Below are 15,680 nucleotides of genomic sequence, written 5' to 3' on the forward strand. Positions count from 1 at the left end.
GCAAACGCCAGAAATCTCCACTGAGGGAGCAGGTGTGGCTAAAGTGTGCTCGGCTGCCTTCGGGGCATCGTTGGGCCGAGTTGTTACGTTCGTAAAAAAACTTGCATCTGCCAGGGTCTACGCCTTTATCGTCGCTGGTTTGGATTCGGCGAAATAGTGCGTCATGATGATGACTGCTTGCGTTTGAAAGTAAAACTTAAGCTTTTGGGTTACAACAATTATCACCAAAGTTAGTTTTTGAATTTTTAATAGCATTGAGGAGAGCTTTTGAACTGTAGAATACAGGTAGTCTGGCCCCCAGCTCTTCTCGCATGATGGTAGAGCTTATTGCTACTTTAGATACCGTCAAACATGCGAATAAGTCCTCCACTGCTTCTAAGGAGGTGATGTCGGGTACTTCTTCAAGTCCTTGAATGTGCATTGGCGAGCCTCATCCCAAAGTGCATGCTTCTCTGCTAAAGCAAAAGAGTCTGCCAGAGTTAGATCTTCTTTCATGATCAATTTTCCGAATAGCGGGTGGTCTGCTGGAAGTCCTTTTTGGAAGACTGCTCTAGCTATCGAGTCGTTGCATCCGACTATTTTTGCCTTCTCTACTTTGAACCTCCTCACATAGTCGCGAAGCGACTCCTTTGGGTTCTTCTTGACGTCGAACAAATGGTCAGACTTCTTTTTGATCGAGCGATAGGATGAATATTCTTTGGTGAAAACCAAAGAAAGTTCGTAGAAATTCCGGATGGATTGTGGCGGCAGGGTGTAGAACCAATCTTGCGCCTCGCCTTGTAGAGTGGTGGCGAATATCTTGCACATGAGATCATCGTTGTTTCGATAAAGGATCATTGCACTTTGGTAACGTTTTAAGTGTCTCTCCGGGTCTTCATCCCCTTTGAAAGATGTGAAATGTGGCATGCTGAACTCGCGTGGAGGCTCTGCCTGCTCAATCTCGTCCGTGAAGGGTGACCTGCTTATGTTGGTCATGTTCCGTCGTAGTGCCTCGTCGGTGACCTCGTTGCGTTGGAAATCATGCAATCGCTTGGTCAAGAGTCTCTATACTTCTTCCTGAATTTGCCTTTGTTGGGGTAGCGGAGCTCTTGGCTGCCCCCAGCCATGACTTGCTGGTCTAGGCTGCTCTTCCATGTGTTTGGCTCGTCTATGTCGCAGATGCAGTGCATGTGGTGCGTTCCTAGCAGGCGAGCGAGTTCTTCGCAGGCTGCTGGTTGAACTTGAGCTGGATTGAGTGACTGCTTCTCTCCGTCCGTTGTGCTGCATACTCTGATGTGAGGTGGATGATGCTCCTTGTGGGCTTAGCCGCGAATGAACACTTTGTCCCGAAGGTTGCTCATGTTGACTATCGGAGTGTGACCCCAACCGTGAATGTATGCTCATCCGTGGGCCTAGTCGAGAGTACAAGCTCATCCGCGCGCTAAGACGGGAGTATACGCTATCTCGGGGGCCCAATCGGGAATGTACACTGCCTGAACGTTCGGCTCGTGGCTGGTCGAATGGCTGCTTGCCGGGACGCTGCTGGAAAGGTTCGTCTGCCCTTGTCCTACTTCGGGATACCTCGTCTGGGGCACGTTGGATCCCGGTGCGTTGCAAAAGTTGATTCACCAAAGTTGTCTGTTGTGCAAGGGCGCTCGTTAACTCTATGACTTGTCGAGACAAGTGTTGTTCGCCATTTGGATTGGAAAAGCTTGGAATGAATGCGCCTCGTTGGGCAGTGGAAGGGTGGTAGACTCCGGGCGTGAGATTTGAGTTGGGAAATGTCAAATCCGCGAAAAAATGTGGTGAGAATGCCCCCGGCTCGATGGTAGGTCCGGATGGTTGAGATAGTCTTGGGTCGACTTGGGCTGCTTGAAAAGCCACTGGAGCAGGATGGGCCGTGAGAGTGGGCTGCTCGTCGGGAGCAGGCTGGGTCACGAGAGCAGGCTGCTCGGCAGGAGCAGGTTGGGCCGCGGGAGTGAGCTGCTCGACGGAAGCAGGCTGGACCACGGGAGTGGGCTGCTCGTCGGGAGCAGGTTGGGTCACGAGAGCAGGATGCTTGGCAGGAGCAGGCTGGGCCACGGGAGCGAGCTGCTCGACGGAAGCAGGCTGGACCACGGGAGTGGGTTGCTCGTCGGGAGCAGGTTGGGTCACGAGAGCAGGATGCTTGGCAGGAACAGGCTGGGCCACGGGAGTGGGCTGCTCAACGGAAGCAGGCTCGACCACGGGAGTGGGCTGCTCGACGAAAACAGGCTGGACCACGGGAGTGGGCTGCTCGTCGGGAGCAGGCTGCTTGGCAGGAGCAGGCTGGGCCACGGGAGTGGGCTGCTCGACGGAAGCAGGCTGCTCAACGCGCGGTGCATGTGAATGCGAGGCTTGGGCTTGGGTCCACGTAAACTTGGATGGCACGGCTTGGGTCGTGGTCTTGGTACCGTGAGCCTTGGATGGCACGGCTCGGGCCGTGGTGAAAGCTCCATGGACCTCGCCACAAATGGCTACTGAAGTAGCCACCACGGTGGTTCCCATGGTGGCCGTGATGAAGGCACCATGGACCTCGCCGTGGGTGGCTACCTAGGTAGCCACCACTGTGGTTCCCATGGTGGAAACTCGTGGTGGTGATGCCGCTCCCCTTATTGTCGCATTTTGCCTCACGGATCTCGGCACTCCCATTTCTTGAACACTTTTTTGTGCGAGAGTCTTCTACGAGTATGGATTTCAGCTCTCAATGAAAGCACCAATTTGTGGATGCAAATTTCTTCCTCCTCGATCTTGGACGATTTTGCACCTACAAAATAATTAACACCTTAGGTTAAGGCCAAGAGCCTCACGCACCCACGATGAATGGGGGGGGCTTTGGCCGAAGAACCTCCGATGCCAAAGTTAGAATTTAGAGAGAAATAGTGTTTAGAGAATTTTGGGATTTTTGCCAAAGTGTTGGAATTGATTTTTTGATGAGAATAGGTGCCTATTTATAGAGTTAGGAGGTGGCTAGGGTTTTTAGGTTTAATTTAGGTTTAATTAGCCAATTTATTTGGCTATTTAAACATAAAATGAATGTTTTGGTGGTTTTTGGAATTAATTGGCTAGTTAATTAGGGTAATTAAAAGGGGAAAATGGTGGAAAAGGTAGAGAATATGATAGGCTCTTTTTGGATGGGAATGGCCGGACCTTGGTGTGATTTTGGGGTGATTTGGTGATGTAAATAGCCTTTAATATATTGATTATATTAATTGGTTGAGGATGTTATGGAATGTTTGAAATAAATGGCTAATTGAATAAGGAAAAAATGAGGTAAAAACATATATGAAATAGGTTTTGAATTGTTACCCATTTTGGGTACTCCTGACTTGGTTGATGGATGATTCTCAACTGCTCGCGTGTAGGAGACCCGGTATGCCTCGAGGGTATTTTTGTCCTATTTTGTCCAAAAATCCACGTGTCGCCTAGTGAATATTTTTGGCTCCACAGGTACGTCCACATAGTAGAGGAGTTCTCATTAATTGTGAAGGGTTTACACAAGTACATAGGTTCAAGCTCTCCTTTAGTGAGTTCTAGTGAATGATTTAGTACAAATGACATTAGGAAATATTGTGGGAGAATGATCTCCTTTTATAGAAGAGAGTTTCTAGCTTCGTTTTGATATTGACACGTGTCGTGTTATGATTGGCTTCTGATGTTGACACGTGTCTCACTATGATTGGCTCCTAGTTGGAAGGATACTCTTCTGGGTCCTTGACGGTATAACGTTGATCGGTGCTCAGTAGTTTCGAGATTGGTCAAGTATGGTACAAATAAGGTCCTCTAGATCCCTTTCACTATAAAAACCAGGTTTTTGAGGTTGAGGCAATGCACTTTCACCACTCAACATCAGAATTACTGCCGGATTTTGTTGCATGCATAAAAGACACATGGATTGACAGCAAAACGACATGTGGATTACTGAAGTCTCCTACCGATGTATCGAGCAGTTCAATGGACTTGCCTTCTACGTGTAAACTTCATGCCTAAAAGATCACAACCACCAATCGTACTGAATAAATAGAAGTATAAATAATCGAGTCAATATAAACAATAATGCTAGACGAACCACATTTTATATTTTTAAGCAGAATCGAATCCATTTTTTACATGAGTTATAGTCACCAAATGTTAATAGAGAAGTCACTGTCACACAATGTATATCATTAGCTAATGCAGTCAGAATATAGTCCTTCTAGCATAATTCGATGAAAAATTATCAACTTGACAACTGGCACTTACATGTCCTAGCAGGTTGAGGTTGTGGCCTGGATGAGAAAATCCTTTGTTTCTCTTCCCATTCACTATCTCGAGCACCGTAACACTAAAACTATAAATGTCAGATTTTATCTAGTAGAACCCATCGACAACATATTCTGAGAACATGTAATGTAACCGTGCAAGGCAATGTATCAAGAACTATATTTTACAAGCAAAGCAGGTAATTGTGTTCCTACTGAGTTTTGTACCTGATAGGAATGTGTCACCATGGTAATCAAAACTCTGCCACATAAAATTCTCAGGGTCGGTACGATCATTACAATCGGTCACAACAAGATTTCTGAATCCGAAAGCTGTGCTGCTGGATTCGACGCAGATGTTGGTGTGTTCGAGGACCAAAGGACAAGAATTCCAGGGATGGTGACCGTGAGTAGATCTGATGAATCAATGAGGGGTGAGTCTCGGTTGGCTACCCATACAAATGTGATAACCAATATCTCCTTGTAACATATCCCCACGTATCGGTTTTCAGAAGAGCTGGGAATGAAAAATCTGAGCTCAAAGGTTCCACCAGTTGAGACTAAGGTCTCGCCATCTGCAATGGAGTGAAATGTGCTTGTTTCGTAGTCTTTGGCTGCGGAAAATAGTAACTGTAGTAGTGATGCAAATGAGCAGCAAAAGATGCAACCGCATGTTGTATCCTGAACGGATTTTCTGTTCCAATTCTTCCTGTAATATTGTTAAAATTATGATTAGGAACATTGAGCTTACTTTAGATATCATCATCTCATTCATATAACTTTAAAATGATAGAAATTGTTTTCAAATGATAGTGCTTTTGAAATCAATCCTTAATAAAAATGCAAATGAATCATAGAAAAGCATTTAAAGTATTTCTTGCAAAAAGCACATAACTAGCGCTTCCTGCAAGAAGCACTTTAAGTGTTTTCAGTCATTTTAAAATCAATTACAAACGAGCCCTTAACCAATCGAAAAGGAATAATATTGGAGGTGAAGTTAATTGGACTTAATTGTTTGGACTTGGGCCGGTACGGGCCATTACCAGCTTCCTCACTTGGTTCTACTCCGATTAGTCCTTATGGGCTTATTAATTTTCTTTTGAACATTCGCCCTTCAAGTTGATTTGTGGTTGAATCCTCCTTCGGCATGATAGGATTAAGCTTCCAATAGGTCTGCTGGAAAGTGAGCAAAAAGAAAAAAAATAACTAGAAATTATCACAGTACCGAACCATGGAATTACCATAAATCTTCTGTAAAATTTGTGTTTGTAAATCCTGTTGGGATAACTAATTTTAGGGTTTTGAATAGTTGAGATCTATAGAGTTTCGAACAGCTGAAATGCTTATTACGTTGTGGAGTCACCAACTCTATTTCCCCTTTAACACCTCTCCACCAACTCTCCACTAATACTATCGTTTTTTTTAGTACATCGATATTTTTACACTAGGAGGAGGGGGAGTCCGACAAAGCCACACAAGGAGCAACCTAATTTGGTATCGAATTCACCATCCACGAGATTCAAACCTAAGATCTCTCACTTCTAAGCGAAGAGAAATACCACTAAACCGTATTACTAAAAATATATATCATACCTTAGGAAGGGGATGCTGATGTTGAAAATGAAACTGAAATTAATGGACGGAAGAATCTTACATGAAATTATAAGTAATTAATTGAATTACTCTCTTAATATTGTCATTCAATTTATAATGTAAACTCAACTTCCTTAAATTGTAATTACAGCTTCCTTACCATTACCAATAGTTGAAGGTGGGGAAATTATGTTTCCAGATTTGTATTGTATTCCAAAATCTAGACCGCATGCACCTAAAAAAGTAAAGGGAAAAAAATAAGGAAAAAGATTTTTTATGATTTCTTCTGTGAACTGACAAATGCAGTGTCGTTTGTTATGGTAGAGGCCTACATCATAATATATTGTGGGTGACTGTTGGTGGTGAGGTAGTCTCCATCGGGACAAGTATCTCTCTCAAGCCTCTCGATTGAATTCTGAATCGATCATATTATTAATACGCATTAACAAATTAAATTAAATGTGAAATGGACCTGTCCTAAAGTATGAGTGGTATTGAAATGCACTTGTTACGCCTGCAGGCAAACACCCACCCATCACCGAAACACACAGATCGACCCACAGCCACAGGGAGGGAGAGAGAGAGAGACATGCATGCATGCATTGGGAAATGCGCATCTCTGAGCGATCGACCAGATTTATATCAGAGAGCATTACTTTTAGGGGTGTGATATCCACACACCCCATTTTACTTCTCACACACCCTTTTAATTTTCGGCCGTCGGATCGGATGAATTGAAGAAGATCAACGGACAGAAATTAACAAGGGGTGTGTGGGAAGTAATTTGGGGTGTGTGGATAGCACACCCCTACTTTTATTTATTTTCTTTTTCTTCATCACAAGTATACATCACTTTCCATATCCAGATTAAAGTTCCCAAACCCCATGTCGGACTCCCCCACTTCCCTTCTTTCTTTGCATGTCTATCATTCAATGTTGCAACTTTCTTACTTTGTGGGGAGTAACTTCAATGCATGTATGAACCTCAATTAATCCCGTATTGTGAGTGAAATTTTCATTTTTAACCACTAAATCAGAATAACCACTGCTAGGTAAGCAAACATCTAGAACCTGACAACCAGTATACAAACTTAAAACAAAAACCAGGCTCAATCGTATGTATTTCCACAGATGCATGTATAAAGGTGTACATACACACCTGATTCATATCACACATCCATACATATGTGAGAACGCTTATTCCCGCCACCATAGCGTTGTTGCTTTAGTATGTGTTTTCACTGAGAAGAAAAGGAAAGAGCATCATGAAAAATTTAGTTCCAGTATACCTGAGAACAATTACAATAGCACAGATAGAGAAATGCACTACCAAATAAATCAAGGGTTGTTTTTAATAGAAAGGGAAAAAACAGTAATACGAAAAATTCACATGTTATTACCTTAAACTAGAGTTAAAATTACTCACCTATTTAATGGGTAAATTACATTTTACCATCTCAAGTTTGAGATCTATTGCAATATCATACAATATCTTTACTTTTATCCCTCACATCCTTCATGTACTATTTTATTTCAATATAATACATCTGTTATATTTTTCATTCATTAATCCGTTAAGAGCTGGCGTAGTTACCATATTTGTGCCAAATCACAAAAAAAAAAAAATTAAAATTTATGATTAAAAAATATTATAATATTGACCCTATTAAAAATTAAAAAATTAAAAAAAAAAGCCAAAAACCTAGAAACCGTTACCCCGACCTCCCTCTCATCCTAGAACGGCGCCGACTCCACCCCTAAAATTGGCTTGGAGTCACAACGCCTCCTCCTCCTACCCCGTCATCTGTTCCCTAGACCTCCCCAGCGCGAGGGTTTGGATGATTTTCTCGAGATCTTTGACGAGAGTTTGGAGAGGGATGTGGGATTCTCTGACCTCCACCATCGCGGCATCGCCAGGTGGGTCGAGAGGGAATAAGAAGCGGGAGAAGAAGAGGATTTTGGTGGTTGTTGCGACTGCCTTGGCCTCTCGGGCTACGTATTCCCGACCGAATTTCCCCATTCTTTGCTCTGGGTTTCTTGCACTTTTTTGGGTTTTTGTTTTTGATTCCATTGCCCTCTGATTTCTGGAATGGATTTTCTGGAATTGAAAAGCCAGAGACAGAGAAGATAAGAGACGATGTGGAGTAGCTCAAATGGGCTGGGTTTTGGGGTCAATTTCCGGTGGGGGTGGGGGTTGCGGGTTGCAGGGAGGTGAGGGTGGGGTTGGGTTTCTGGGTTTCAGTTTAATTTTTTTTTAATAGTATAAATATTATAATATTTTTAATCATAAAATTTTTTTTTTTTGCTAAGTGGCACAAATTTTGCAGCCACAGCCCACATGTCACAAATATGATTGGCATGTCAACTCTTAACAGATTGGAAAATGTAACAGATATATTTTATTGAAATAAAATAATACGTAAGATATAAAAGTGAAATTTTTTGAAGATGTTGTATGAGGTTGTAATAGATTTCAAATCTGAGATGGTAAAGTGTAATTTACCCTATCTTTCATCGCACCAAGACATAAAATAAAGAAAGACTTCTAATCCCATAAATTAGCAAAAACTCTACTATCCTAAATTCCTGATCCCACTTGACTTCGTTGCGCCTGCCCCAAACCTTTGTCCTATGTCTGCCATTAACTAAAAACACTCCCAAATCATACCAGCCAGCCATACAAAGCCACTGGCCTCATCAAACATTAGGCAAGATTCCGGTAACCAAATTCAAAAAACAGAATTTAGATAACGAAATGCAAAGAACACGATACATATGGTAAAATTCAAGAACGTGATTTAGAGGATTTGAACTATATTGTGTTGAAAATTTACCGAAGAGTGACGATTCCAGGGTGGTAGCAGTCAGGCTTCTTGACTCCTCCAGTTATGGGTGCTGATTTAATTGCAGCATATACAAAATTAAAACAATTAGCAACTTAAATTTAATAATCTGATTGTTTCTCGGAAAAAAATCGCTTGCAATTATCAATTCTAATTTTCTAGACATTAGAAACCCAAACGAAACTCACCTTGGTGGCGAGTGCCTTCCTCAAAGCCTTACCATTTCATACGACCCATTTCTTCACAAATGAATGATAAAACGTAAAGAATCTGAAGTAAGAGAGACAAAGAACCGTAAGAACCCAGAGTTTACGAACACAACAGAGCAATAAACTTTGAAAGCAAAAAGAACTACGAAAACAACATATTATGTTTCATTATCATCATGCACAAATTCAATCTACAAACTCATCGTTTCTACCAGATTCCTCCACTAACAGCACCGCTCCAATTTGGTATCTGCATCACCTCAGTCAGAGAAGCCTAACATGGGAAAAGCACTATCCAATTAGGAGGCTTCAGTTATAACTGGTTTATAATGAGACGTTTAGTAGTTCTTGTGTGACGTAATTCTATTTTGGTTTTCGTATAATCGATAGGATTGAGGTTGTAACTCCAACATATATGTAGTTATATCGCTAAGAATAGCAAATCCATAAATGGGTCTCCTCACTTTCATAGTTGACTAAGGGCTGGTTTGGTATTACTGTGTTTTGAAAAAAAACTGTTTTTGTTATGCTGTGAGAATAAACTCATTTTTGCTGCTTCACGTTTTCATTTTTTTTCCATTCAAAATTATGAAAATAAGCTGTTTTTAAGTATTTACCAAACATCTTTTTTAGGTTAGCTTTTTTTAATACCTACTTTTTATAAAAGCACCTCAGTACTAAATCAGTACTAACAGTAGACTCGAAGAATGGAAGACTTTTAGAAAACTATAATGACGATGTTTTCCCAAAATTATGAAGATTATACCAATCATTTGATATTTTCTAGTCACAAAGTGACAGTATAAATTAGGAGGAGACTGTCAAAGGATTTAAAAGGGAGAAATCGTAGTTCAGCCGTTGATTTCTTTTGCGAAGTTGTAGACATCAGACCCATGTTTTTAGTCCAGGTTGAATTTTTTGCCTCCAGCTCGAGTAAAGAAGAGTAGTTTGTAACTTTTAGTTCTACCTCATACTATGGTCTAAAGGTCTCACCAGTTGGGACTAAAGGTACCGTTTGGTATGCGGACGGGACGGAATGGAACGTGATGGAATAGTGGTTCCATGTTATGTTTGGTAGGCGCAGGACAGAACAGGAGAGTTGTTCCGTTCTGCGTTTGGTAAGCGCAGGACGGAACGAAACCAAAAGATTAAAATAACTTACCCATGTTCCGTTTGTTGTTTGGTATAATGTTAGCTTGGGACGGGACGGAACTATGAGCGCCTTCTCTCCGCTTCCTTCCAACCAAGATACTCTCTCTCTCGATCGACACTCATACACACATTTCTAACCCTAGAACCGCCGGAGAACCCGACTAAGGAAACCGTGGAGGAGCTTAGTTGTCCGGTTCTTTGTTGTCGAATTAACTTTGTTAACCTCAGCTTGATCTTGTTTCATATATAGAAACAATCGCCATGTCAGTATGGGAGCGGAGAAATGGTTGGACATTGAAATTTGGAACTCTACTGCTGAGTGCTTTGAAGTTCTGAAATCGCGAGGGCATCGAATTGCCACAACGCATAACGGACGCGGTAATTATCCACTTTCTTCTGCTGTGTATTTTGTTTGTTTTGAAAAATATTAGCTTTAAGTGTCGGACAGTGGTGGCGGTTAACGAGTCATACTATCAGATAACAGATGTCCGACACATAATTTATTTAGTGTCGGATAAAGGAAACTTTCTGTCGCTTATAACCGACAGTAATTACTGTCGGATATTTACTGTCGGGTAAAAACGACACAAATGTTTTATAACCGCCAGGAATTTTGAATTTTTTTTGAAAATATTTTTTTTATATTTTGGCGGTTTTGAAGTGCACGGTGTCGGTTTGAACCGACAGAAATTTATTACTTTATCATTTTAGTATTCTAGCCGTTATTATTTGAGTTTTCTGTCGGTTTTAACCGACAGAAATTTAATAGTTTATTATTTTTATGACAAATGTTTTCCAGTTTCAGATTTCATTCTCTTCTTCATCTTCATTCTACAATCTTCAATCATTTTCTACTCTTCATCAACAATCTTTTTGTTCTCTTTACTTCAACCCACAATCTTCATCTTCATTCTACAATCTTCAATTATTTTCTGCTCTTCATCAACAATCTTTTTGTTCTCTTCATCTCACAGTAAGTTTTTCATTTCTTTTGCTTTCATACTTTTTATTTATTTCTTCATCAAACACTGCATCTTATTTTTCTCTTCATCTCGTAGTAAGTTTTGCATTTTCTTTTGCTTCCATACTTTTATCTTCTATTTGTTTCTTCATCAAGCACTTCATGGGTTATTTTTATTTTATGATTTGATTTTGCAAGGGCTTTATTTAGGTGGTTGACTACATAAAGAGTAGATCGACGACATAATTCTTCAATAATTCAGGTTTTATTACTGAATTTCTTAATGTTTAAATTGTTTGTTTAACTAGTAAAATATATTAGGAATATTTGTGTTCCATTACTTTATTTGATTATTTATTCAGAGATTTTAATTTAATTAGTAAAATAAATTAGGAATATTTGTGTTCCGTTACTTTATTTGATTTACTTAAATTGTTATAAAGAAACTGAGATAAATATTATTTGTAAATATTTATGTTAAATTGATAATATTTAATATAAAATAAATTGGTAATATTTAGTAATATAGGTATATATTATGTTAACTAATTAAATATTTCACTGTAATTGCTATGAGGATATACAAAACTTAAATTTAATAAATAATGAAGAGTGTAGATAAACATATTTTTGTTAACCTTTTATTGTTTTTTAATTTGTTTTACTGTGATAGGTGTTGGAAATTAAATTGCAATTGTGATAGTTCGAGGTTGAAAGATAGTGATTGAAATTTCTAATAGTTATGCCTACATGATAGGGATTGAAAGATTGTAGGCATCTTAGTTTCAACGTAATATTTGCTCTTGTACAGTGGTAAAACATGAAAAAGAGTTGGTTGACAGTATCACGAAATTTGGAAACGTATACAGATGGAATTAATTTGTTTTTGGATCAAGCAGTTGCAAATGGTGTTGGCCCCGATAAGTTTAGATGTCCTTGCAAAAGATGTTGTAATCAATATACTTTTGTTAGAAAAACTATTGTCGAACATCTTGTGTTGTATGATATGGATAAAGATTACAAAAATGCTTCGTGGCGACATCATGGGGAATCTTTCATGGGAGAGCAAAATATGGGGATTGGAGAAGAAGGTGTTGGGCCATCTATTGAAACAGAAGATCGGTTGACTGGTATTCATGATGTTCTTAATGAGGTATTTGTCCAACCATTAACGGAAGAAGGTATTGGGCCGTCTACTGAGCCCCTTTCTGGGGAAGAGCGTCCGAAAGAGGTCGAGACTTTTAAGTTGCTTGAAGAGGCATATCAAGATTTGTGGCCAGGTTGTAAAGAATTTAAAAAATTGGAGGCAATTGTAAGATTGTATCAGATTAAGTGTATAGCAAGAATGTCGGATGGGATCTTCACCAAGTTACTCGAGTTAATTAAAAAAATGTTGCCTGATGGAGATTGTTTGCCTGAATCTTGTTATAAGGCAAAAAAACTTATAAATGACTTGGGTCTGACGTATGTGAAGATTGATGCGTGTCCTAATAATTGCATGATTTATTGGAAAGAAACTGCAGAGTTGACCGCATGCTCAGTTTGTGGTGAATCAAGATATAAAAATGTCAATGAAGAGAATGGCTCTAGAAAAAAATCGCAGCTAAGGTTATGTGGTATTTTCCTTTAAAACCACGATTGCAGCGGTTGTATATGTCGAAGCATACGGCTGAGCATATGAGGTGGCACACAACTGAATGTCCTAAGGATGGGTTTATGAGACATCCTTCAGATTCTCCAACATGGAAGCATTTGGATAATTTATATCCGGAGTTTGGATCAGAAATTCGAAATGTTCGATTGGGGTTGGCCAGTGATGGATTTAATCTTTTTGGAAAAATGAGGCAAGACCATAGCACATGGCCTGTGGTGCTTTCAGTTTACAATTTACCACTCTGGATGTGTATGAAACAACCAAATTTGTTGTTGTCTCTGTTAATACCAGGACCACGCAGCCCCGGTAAAGAGATTGATGTGTACATGCGTCCATTGATTGATGAGTTGAATGAGTTGTGGGAGGTGGGCACTCCTACTTATGATGCGTATTTCAACCAAAATTTTCCTATGAAGACTGCCGTCTTATGGACTATAAGTGATTTTCCGGCTTATGGAATGTTATCAGGATGGAGTACACATGGATATAAAGCATGTCCACATTGCATGCATGATAAAGAATCTATTTATTTGCCGGCGAGTCGTAAGATTTGCTATTTAGGGCATCGACGCTTTCTTCCTGCTGATCATAGGTTTCGAAGGCAAACCACATCTTTTGATGGTCGACGAGAGCATCGTAATGCACCAAGGCAGTGGACTGGTTTACAATGTCTTGAAGAACTTTGTACTTTGAGATTTATTTTTGGAAAACCAAAGAAAGATACTTCGGTTGGGCAACGTAGAAAACGAACTGAGAGCAGCACAAGTAGTAAGAGTCAGTGGAAGAAGAAATCTATTTTTTATGAACTACCTTATTGGAGACATTTGTTGATTAGACACAATCTTGATGTTATGCATATTGAAAAAAATATATGTGACAATGTAGTGGGAACATTGTTAGATATGGATAAAAAGTCTAAGGATGGATTGGCTGCACGTGCAGATCTTGAAATCTTGAACATAAGACATGGACAACATCCACGTAGGGAAGGAAATAGAACATTTCGACCTCCAGCATTGTTCACGTTGAAAAGAGAAGAAAAAACTGCATTTTGTGAAGTGTTGGCTACTATTCGGGTTCCCGATGGTTATTCATCAAATTTGTCACGATGTGTGCATGTGAATGAACGAAAAATACATGGATTGAAAAGCCATGATTGTCATGTTTTAATGCAGCAGTTACTCCCGCTTGCAATACGTGCGGTTTTGCCTAAATCAGTTACTATGATATTATTAGAGTTGAGTGCAATTTTCAGACAATTGTGTAGCAAGAAGGAGTCCAAGGAAGGTTTCAAGCAATTGAATTCAAGAATTGCCTTGACATTATGTCAATTGGAGAAGATATTCCCGCCTGCATTTTTTGATGTAATGATGCACCTCCCAGTTCACTTGGCAGATGAAGCCGCTATTGCAGGGCCTATTCAATATAGATGGATGTATCCAATTGAACGGTAATTAACAAATCTTTATAAAATATGTTAATTTCTAATGATAATTTTTATTAGTAATTATAATAATTTGTGTTTTGTATTATAATTATAGGTTTTTGCAAACACTGAAGCATTATGTTCATAATAAGGGTCATCCTGAAAGTTCTATTGCTGAAGCATATTTGGTGGATGAGTGCTTGTCCTTTTGTTCCTTGTATCTTAGAGATGTCGAGTCTCGTCGCACTCGTAGAGGTCGAAATGAAGATGGTATTGGACGTGGAGTATCTGGTGGGTTATCAATATTTTCCTCTAAAGGATGTTATATGGGTTCAGGAGAAAATGTGGAGCTTGAGTTAAATGTTCTTGATCAATGCCACATATACATTCTAAATAATTGTGATGAGGTCAGCCCATTTAGAAGGTAAGAACATCTAGTCATACGTCTTAATGGTTTATCAATTTTCTTTATTTTGAAAAATTAGTTAAGCATATTTGGACTTGATTGGCTAGGCAACATGAGGAATTCTTGAAAAATCAACATCGTCGAGCAAGGCTAACAATTCGACAAATCAAAAAACTAAGCAAGAAGGAATTTCCAGAATGGTTCAGGCAACATGTGAGTTAATATAACAGTCACATTTTTACTCTTTTTTTATATTTTAATTATGATGTGTTTACATTTGTTGTGTCAACTTTTATGTTTTTACTTATTACAGATTAATTCAAGATGTCATGCTAATGACAACTTGATATCTGAAGACTTGCGTTGGCTAGCCAATTATCCTAGGGTTGTGACGAAATATAAAAGTCACATTATTCATGGGTTTAGATTTCGTACAAAATCTGTGGACGATAAACATAAGAATCAAAATTGTGGTGTCTTTGTACCTGCAAATGTCCCTGGTGCAATTGGGCAAGTGAATTGTTATGGCAGAGTCATAGACATGTTTAAGGTTAGATATTGTGGCCCTACCGAAGTTGGAGATAGAGGTCGAGCTGTGATGTTGTTTAAGTGTGAATGGGTTAATAGTGAAAGGATTACAAGCATTACAAGCATTTTACGTGGAGGACACAATTGAAAAAGATTGGCATGTTGTTCTTTGAACGCAGCCGAGAGATTTATTTGACGTATTGGAGGATAATGATGCACTTGATGATTATGCCATACCTGATTTGGATGATCGTTTACTTGACAATGAAAATTTGCATACAAGGGTTGGCGTGGAAGAGACTCCTTTTCACGAAGTATTACCGTTGCCTACCCAGTTCCCTGATTTTGTCAATGTCGTCGATGATCTAACAGAAGATGAAATGGAATAGTTTTATAATTTACTTTATGCTTTTTAAGTAATAATTAGACTATATTTTAATTTGTGTGGTGATTTTTATTTAAAATATTTTAGTTTATGTGGTAAAATTTAAAATGTTATTTTCGTATAAACACATGGTTTCATTTTTTTTTTTTATTATTCACATCCCTATCGGATATAACCGACAGTAAAAGGAAAAAAAAATTGGGCGGGATTTTTCCCACGCCGTTACTCAAAAATATTAAAGGCGCAAAAACAAAATACAGAGGAAATATTTGTGTCAGATAAAAC

General features: G+C 39.4%; 1 protein-coding gene and 2 long non-coding RNA genes across 4 annotated transcripts; 1 reads left to right on the forward strand and 2 right to left on the reverse strand.

Moving 5' to 3' along the window:
• Positions 1-3,448: 3,448 nt before the first annotated feature.
• On the reverse strand, positions 3,449-4,438 carry LOC139195758 (uncharacterized). The gene is made up of 2 exons (XR_011580680.1): positions 4,240-4,438; positions 3,449-3,983 (listed from the first exon to the last, which is right to left on the reverse strand). It is a non-coding gene; the product is annotated as an uncharacterized lncRNA (long non-coding RNA).
• A 113-nt stretch (positions 4,439-4,551) lies between these two features.
• LOC108174126 (uncharacterized) lies at positions 4,552-9,243 on the reverse strand. 2 transcript variants are annotated; one of them, XR_011580679.1, is made up of 7 exons: positions 9,096-9,243; positions 8,863-8,944; positions 8,666-8,726; positions 6,991-7,072; positions 5,992-6,066; positions 5,282-5,414; positions 4,552-4,947 (listed from the first exon to the last, which is right to left on the reverse strand). It is a non-coding gene; the product is annotated as an uncharacterized lncRNA (long non-coding RNA). The 2 variants fall into 2 exon arrangements; XR_001790894.3 differs by lacking the exons at positions 4,552-4,947; positions 5,282-5,414; positions 5,992-6,066 and having other exon boundaries at positions 6,878-7,072.
• Positions 9,244-11,816: 2,573 nt separating this feature from the next.
• Positions 11,817-15,399, forward strand: LOC114823181 (uncharacterized). Its single transcript, XM_029098589.1, has 6 exons — positions 11,817-12,536; positions 12,641-14,100; positions 14,192-14,500; positions 14,590-14,695; positions 14,796-15,032; positions 15,190-15,399. The coding sequence occupies exons 1-6, from the start codon at positions 11,817-11,819 to the stop codon at positions 15,397-15,399; spliced, it is 3,042 nt and encodes a 1,013-aa protein (XP_028954422.1).
• Positions 15,400-15,680: the final 281 nt, after the last annotated feature.

The sequence above is a fragment of the Malus domestica genome, chromosome 05 (genome assembly GCF_042453785.1).
Source record: "Malus domestica chromosome 05, GDT2T_hap1".
Classification (NCBI taxonomy): domain Eukaryota; kingdom Viridiplantae; phylum Streptophyta; class Magnoliopsida; order Rosales; family Rosaceae; genus Malus; species Malus domestica.